At 42.1% G+C, this 7989-nt stretch overlaps 1 protein-coding gene across 1 annotated transcript in view; it reads right to left on the reverse strand.

The window, feature by feature from the left end:
- LOC310862128 (solute carrier family 26 member 6-like) overlaps positions 1-6804 on the reverse strand; it is a gene marked incomplete at its 3' end in the record, with an annotated part of 39677 nt that extends 32873 nt beyond the window's left edge. Inside the window, exons 1-2 of the mRNA XM_083769864.1 lie at positions 6546-6804; positions 3320-3459 (exon numbers count right to left, since the gene is read on the reverse strand). Of these exons, the coding sequence (XP_083625990.1) occupies positions 3320-3459; positions 6546-6685 (280 nt within the window). The 5' untranslated portion in view covers positions 6686-6804. The remainder of the gene's footprint in view (positions 1-3319; positions 3460-6545) is intronic.
- Between the last annotated feature and the right edge of the window lie 1185 nt (positions 6805-7989).

Below are 7989 nucleotides of genomic sequence, written 5' to 3' on the forward strand. Positions count from 1 at the left end.
ACATACAGCAATTAATAAGACATGCAGAACACAATAAAACTATAAAGCTGTGACACACCACACCATTGCCTAAACTTAACCTCTAATGCCTAAACACCATAATTTTAACCATTAACAACCACTTGTTCCCCTTTTGGGAAACAGACATTGAATAGGCCCTCTACAGTAATTGCCCTGTAATGTAGTTCTGTCACCCACACTACACCACAAAGTCTAATAAACACAGTTTTTCTTCTGACCATACAGGCTTATCTAAACTGAACCATCTGTTACCTGCACTTAGCAACATTTGTTGGCAAGACACCTGATCGAGAGGGACAGTGTTGAGTGTTCTTCTGTGAAATTATCTCTACCAGAGAAAGCCCTGATGGTACCTACAGCCAAGTCCTTTTCTTACCTGAGATCAGATTCTAAAAATGTATTCTAAATCCTGACAGTTTTCTGAAAAAGCTATGTTTCTATGTCAGTCGTTCTTAGATTTTTCAAAAATAGCAGACCTACAAGAGCTTGTAGATCTGCTATTTTTCAATAGCTAAAGCATAACATAATGCTAACACCAAAAGGGGTTCCCGCCCAAAATGGGTTAAACATTTTTGAGAGAAATTAACCTGAAGTAGGTAAAGAATAGCATAAGCAATATAGAAACAAGGGTTATAATAAAATAAGGTGATTTTGTCAGTGGCTGCCCTTAAAATGAAGAAATGATTGTCAAAGACAGCGTTGTCTATTTGAGGGTGAATTGAACTGGCATTTCAATTACAGTATGTAGCCATGTACCAGTCAAAACATCTTAACTGAATGGTACCAGTTGATTAATCAGATTTGAAATTGCATTTATCTCTGCATCAATAGAATGTATAAATAGAACATCATTCTAAATAGTTCCATATACTGAAATAAATTAGGCTGGCCTAGGTCTACGAGTGCTCAAGTCCTGACGTCACTCGCTAATCCCCTGGTTCGCGTAAGTAATTTCTCTATGAGAATAACATTGGGTCATCTTAAAATCTTCTCATATAAGAATTGTGGTCCAGAAATCTCTGCGATATTGTCGGGAGGTGTTTGCCGACGCTTTGCAGGACGCTGTAAGTTGCAGCTGCACGCAAGCTTCATTTCCATAAAAACCATAAAACCATAAAAACCATAAAACCATAAAAACCCGGAAGAGACGCCTGCTCTAAGCTGCAGCTTGTGTCTTCGTGAAGCTACTGTCTGGGAGTACCCTTGGTGATACTAGCAGGTTGATGATCAATTAGGGTCATAATCACAAACTATCATAAAATCAACAATTTCCCGCCTGACTATGGTGTTGCAAGGTGCCAACATGCATAATACCAGCACCCTGACCCAATGGAACAGAGCCTTTGTGCAGCGAGCAAGGAAGAGACCCAATTGCTTTCTAATACGGAGTCTAATATAGAGCGTCGCAGTCGCTGTTCATTTTCCTCATAGACTTTTCAGAAAGTATTTATTTAAAGACGTTTATGCCGCGGACAAAGCCAACTCTTGTCGTGACAAATCATGACAACAAACAAAAAAATTCGGGCTGAACAAATAATTAGAAAGAAGAAGAAAACGGCATGTTACAACACTTTTTTTGTTGCTTTTCTTCTTTGTAATTATTTGTTTGGTCCAAAATATTGTGTTTGTTGTCATGATAAGAGTTGGCTTTGTACGCTTATAAGGTCTTTAAATAAATACGTTTTGAAATGTCTATGGGAAAAATGCATTGGGAACTATTTCCTGGGCCTGGTGTCGTCATGAAAGGGGGCGGGACTGCAACGCTCTATTCCATTGATGTCACTGGAATGTCATCTAGTCACAGGTGTTTTGTATTGGCTATCAAGTGATGGCACTGCTCAAACACTATACAAGTAAGACGCGCAAACGCGTGAAGCGAACGCAGCTCGTGTGTGTGTGGTTGTGTGTGTGTGTGTGCTACAGCTGCGCCCTGTGTGTGTGTGTGTGTGTGTGTGTGCGTGCGTGCGTGCGTGCCACAGCTGCGCCCTCTGGTGGCGGGCCGGTGGTGTAACAGCGTGACACACACACACACAGACACTCAGCCCCTGCTGTCATAGTAAGTGGCTCACTGCGTTCGCAATTATGTACTGCTGCATTCACTTGTCCTTGTTTGCCTGAAGGTGGTCACCCAAAGCTAGCATGAAGATATCTGTGTGCGGCTGCTAATTTGTTCTGTTTCAAGCTGTTTTTATTCAGCTCCAGCACCTCATCCAAGTTTTTAGTAAATGGATGAGCTGTGGTTGTTTTGTTTAGCTGCTTTAGCAGGTGCTGAGCAAAAATACATAAACTGGGAAGAACAATGGATGTCCTCCGGCTCTGCACACTGTTATTACTAGAAGCTCCAATGCAGGCTATACTTTATTCAGGACGTACTGTGACAATGTTTGACAACAGTTGAAATGTTCTCATAGTAAGTACTGAAGAAAGTATAACCTGGGAGCTTCTAAATGTTCTCATAGTAAGTACTGAAGAAAGTATAACCTGGGAGCTTCTAATAACAGTGAGCTCTGACATCCCTTCTTAAACACAATTCAAACTACCAATTTGCCACTTAAACCCTATACTTATTACTTGGTTTGTTCTCAGGCCCCCTAAATCTGAAAATAACTGATCTACAAGCTCACAACTCAGCAGGGTTAAAGGTTTCTGAACACTGTGTTCGTCAGTATGTAAATGGTTCCCAAACTGGCAAATGATTTTGAGCTGCCAGATGAGTAGCTTAATGTGCAACATTGTTTTCTCAATCAACAGCAAACAAACCAACATACAGTATAATTATATACAGGGTATCTGCATTTTTCTACGGTGACACTTAAGGACTTTTACAACCTTTAAAATTAAAAGAAAAAAAATCACTAGTAACCATGCAACAAACAGGCACAAAATGTGAAAATAGGCGATCTACAAGCTCACATGTCAACGGCTCACATTGCGAGGCGTTGTGAGCTTGTAGTTCGGTTATTTGAACAATATTGGAACAGATAGTCAAACTAAATGTAATGCCTCAACGCCTACAAGTGCTTAAGAAAAGGCACCAATCCAATTAAGCACTCAAAAAAGTAAAAAAAAAAAAAGAGATGGTGGATATAAAATCAAAGTACTTTATTAATAAAGTTAAATCGCCAACATGTTTCGACTCACAAAGGAGTCTTCATCAGGACAAGTATGAAGCATACAAGTGCTTGTCAGGGTGGGGTCCCCAGTTCAAATATGAGTCTTCTGAGGGGGAAAGCTTGGGAACCTGTACAGTTTATTGAATAGTGTTGCTAGTACAGTATATGACTATACCTATACGCACCCTGTGGCAGATGCATGATGCCCACGCTGACACCAGCAATGAGGTCTCCCACGCCGTTCTCTCTGATGGAGTAGTGGGGCAGCCAGGAGAGGACAGGCACACAGCCCAGGACCATCTGCTTCAGCCTGGGACCTGAGCATCTGTGGCCGAGGAGGAGGGACAGAGACATGGGTGAGAGGAATGTCTCAGACGATCAGCAATGGTGGACAAAGTTAGCCTGGAAACCAGACGAATCTGCCACAGCTAAAAAGGAATTGTCCATCTGGCCCTGCCAGGCTAGGACAAAGTACTCAACCCAGTGCTTAAGTCAAAGTACAGATACTCCTGGTCTATAGCATTCTAAAGTACAAATTGCAAAGTAGCTAGGGCTGTCACAACTATACATTTAAGTTGATTCATGATTTCATTGTGATTTTGGCATTGAACATCGGAACATAATATGAATAAAAACATAGTTTCTGTTTGCCCTTTTAGGCTTTGTTCGTAATAAAAAATATGCACTTGCCATTTCTGCTTTTTATTACAATATTTGAAAATGTTTAAATATGGAAATGATTATGCAAATGAATTGCGATAATCTCAAATAATTGTGATTAGACGATTTCCATATGTATTAATTGTGACAGGCCTAAAGGAGCCTACATTTTATTTTAAACATTAAAGTGTTGCTGTAGCGGTAGCCTATTGATATTTTGAAATTTTACACCCACTCTTGGGGACAAACATATATATATTTTATGATATCTGTCTGTCAGTGTGCTGCGCGTTCGACTCCCGATCCCGACAGCCTTTACCCCCATCTCTCTCCCCATTTCCTGTCACTCTACTTTCATCTATCCCTCTATCAATAAAAAAAGGCGAAAGCCAAAAAGATATTATTTGGGCTTTTTATGCCTTTATTGATACAGTAGGTTGAAAGTAGACCGACAGGAAATGGGGAGAGGTGGGGGGGCTGATTGTTCAATGACCTTGATTGGCTTTTATTTGTCTGTGGCTTTTAGTTGCAGGTCTGACGATGTGCGTGGTTTTCTGGGGGATGGTGGTACAGTATAGTCTCTGTAGTTGGAGCGTCGGGAGTCGGGACAGCTGCAGTACGCTGATAAACACATTTATCAGCTGGCCTTGTAGAAGGGTGACGCACTGGCTGCTCCATCAGGCTAACACAAGATAACCTAGTGCCTCTTCTCACAGAATTGAAATACTGCTATGCAGTTTGCGCCATGTCACATGCATATCACAATGTAACAAAGTTAAAGACAAAACAAAAAATAAAACAAGTAAATCACTCTCTGCCTCCAATCCCAGCACTGGTTCCTCCGGGCCAATTGCCTAAGATAGTTGGTGAAGAGGATTCGGCTTGTGATTGGCTGAGAAGGGCATGGGGGTCGCTTCACGTGACACGATGGTGTTCTGCCAGTCTTTTTGGCAGGATCATGCGTGTGCACATCCGTGCATGATGTGCATGCACGTGCACGATTGAACGCTTTCCCCTCGATTCATAAGCCAAGTACCCAAATGGCTATATTGCATAACAGGTTTACAGGTGAGTAACCTCGCGTCACACCAGGCTTTCCACCTCTGAGGAAAGCCTGGTCTGTGTTTGTAAAGCGATGTGTGATCCGGTCCAGACCGGATGGTAAAATTAAAAAAAAGACAAAAAACGTTTGGTTTTCGACTTTTTCGGCGTCGCTTTGTTTTGGTCCACCCTGTTTGTTTTTAGTAATGCCAGTCGCTACCAGTTGGAATAAAATTGATATATCAAACAAACTGTTCCAAGACGTACTTGAAGAAGCGTGTCGAATTCATATGCCGCATCAAGGCTTTTATTGGGTAGGCGCTAAAATGATGATGTCCTTGATCACAGGGAATTTTGGGTACTTCTGATTCCACTAGTTTGTGGTTTCTTGCCCGCTGACTACAAATCAGTGACTACAACATGACGTAAGTTACCATCCGCTCCCGACCGGATCATAAACCCGAAAAGGAACGCTTCCCAGGCTAACAGGTGAGTGCATCCTGACTCCTCAAATTTGACTGGCTTATTTGATTGATTTGCTGCCAAGCCAATCAATCGAAGCTATGGGAAAAAAATATCGGAACAGGAAATGGGTAGGCTATGCCACCTTTTGGAAACCTGAGACTACAGTTATAATATACACAGAGCCGATTATTGTCCAACAACTACATTGGGGGTTTAATCAAATAAAACAAAGTTAATGTATAGCTATTGCAATCTTCGGCTGTGTTCTTTGCTAATCTGTGTGCATTCCACCTAGCCTACTAATTGAAGTGTTGACCGGCGACAACAAACTGTGTCCTGACTCCTGAAATCCTGAATCATTCCCATCATGAGTTAATGTTTTGTAAAAGATGTGGTACAAATAATACATCGCAGGGCTCCGACCCTAAGAGCCCTCGCTGTGTGACCTTTGCCCGTGTCCCTGCCTGGCTGTCTGAGTTTGCTCATGTGAAACAAACAGTCCAGGCATCACTCAGAACTTTGTAGCCTGCAGCCTGCTGCCTTTGGATGCTACAGTTGCATAATGGACAGTCTCTCCTTAGAGCCAAATATAAGCATGCAAACACCACTCACTAATCGAGCAGTTGAGACGAATAACAGTCTAAGTCCATACTAATTATCCATAGTGTATAAATCATATAGTTAAATGGTCAGGACAGATTAGGGCTTTTCTGGTAGGGGTCAGAATATTCATCTCAAAATGTCAATTAGTGACTGACACTCTCTCTGCGCATGTGCGCGCACACACACGTCCAAGTTCATACAGTACATGACCCATATAGCCTAACATAGCCTACTAGCCTAGGCTATAGGGGTCATGTTTTTGTTAGATTGTAAACAGAGTTGGAGAGAGTTAAATGAGATAGTAGCCTACAAGTATAGACTGCAGTAGCCTGCAGACCGGCTCTTTCTGTTAATAGTTTTAGTTTGGTTGTACAATTAAGTTGCGCACAGTGTGCATGTGGCACACTCCTTTGATGATCCTTTGGCACGTGCTCATTACGCACCAAACACACACTGTGCGGCGTGTGCGCTGGGAGTAATCGAAGTTACCAGAGCACTGCACATTAGGCATTTTATCATTGTACTACATTCTGCTCCGTTCGTAGACTCAAACGGACCGACAGACGTGCGGCAGCAGGGACCCTCTATCAAAACATAACATAGGGGCACTTGTCATTCTGCCCTCGTTTATTATCTGCTCACCTGAGATAATCTTTGACCCGTTCAGCCACGGACGGTTTGGTGGAGTGGGTCTTTTTGCGGCCCAGTTTGTCCAAGTCCAACTCATCCAGAACATCCCTCTGCACAAAGAACTCTCCCGCCGAGCGCTCCCTCAACTCCATGGTTATTTGCGTGAACAAGGATTTAAGCTAATTAAGCATTTCTTTTAAAAGTTGTTCATCTGCTTGAATGGGTCCACGTTCCTTGCAAAACTGCCCTATAGCCTACTTGTTAAAAAAAACAAAAAACAAAACTCAATATGAATAAATGTATTTCACAAAGAGTAAAATATAGAGTGAAAGTTGTTTTCCATGAAGACTGGCTGAGCTGTTAATAGGCCTTACCTTTTGGACTGAGGCGTGATGTCACTGTCCTGCTCTTATGAACAACGGCCACACCCCCAACCCTGCCATGTCCATGATGTCCCCATATGCATCCATCCATTCACACCTGGGGAAACCTGTCCTGTGTGTGTGTGTGTGTGTGTGTGTGTGTGTGTGTGTGTGTGTGTGTGTGTGTGTGTGTGTGTGTGAGGGTGTGTGTGTGCGTGTGTGTGTGTGTGTGTGTGTGTGTGTGTGTGTGTGTGTGTGTGTGTGTGTGCGCGTGCGTGCGTGCGTGCGTGCGTGCGTGCGTGCGTGTGTGTGTGTGCGTGTGTGTGTGTGTGTGTGTGTGTTATGATTAACTTTGGGAAAACTACAGCTGCTGAGCTGCTACCACACAAGTTAAAACAAAAATATAAACTTCTGCTTAACACAAAATAATACAATCCAGTCCACACACCACATTTTGTAGATATGACTGAATAATGTTTCAAGCACTCAGAATGTTCTCCGGGCCTCCTTCAGAAGTTTTGAAATGTTATCACTAAATAAATATCTGCAAACGGGAGTCAATGTGGCGTGTGGATTTTATTTATTTAAATTTTTCTTACATGACGACCCCTTGTTTTTGACCAAGTAGGTCTGTCTTTTTCTCAATTTAAAACAAAACCTGAAGCGCCAGTACTGGGAAGGGTCTCGTGATTAGAGAGCTTATCTTTTTGGGGGGTTGGAGAGGAGTGTGTTGTGTACCCAATCACAGAACACACAGACAGCCACATGAGGAAGGTTGAGGTGCAGGTAAGAATAAGATTTAAGTCAGGGTAGAGGCCTGATTTATAAATGAATGAAAACAAATGAAATGCTGTATTTTGAACATGTTAAAAGTAAGTAACAAAACAACAACAAAATACTATTTTGATAAACCCAACCCAACTATACTTATTCTCACTCTCAAGTCATCTATTATTACATTTGGGAGAATTATAGACAGTAGACATGAACTACATATTTGTGCCCATGGATCGCAAGGCATTTGCTGAGTATGCGGAAGACAGAAGTGCTTTGTCACCATGATACGTCACTGCGTAAGTAATAGTTATCACCAT

This window comes from Protomyctophum parallelum, assembly GCF_964188405.1.
Source record: "Protomyctophum parallelum genome assembly, chromosome: 7".
Classification (NCBI taxonomy): domain Eukaryota; kingdom Metazoa; phylum Chordata; class Actinopteri; order Myctophiformes; family Myctophidae; genus Protomyctophum; species Protomyctophum parallelum.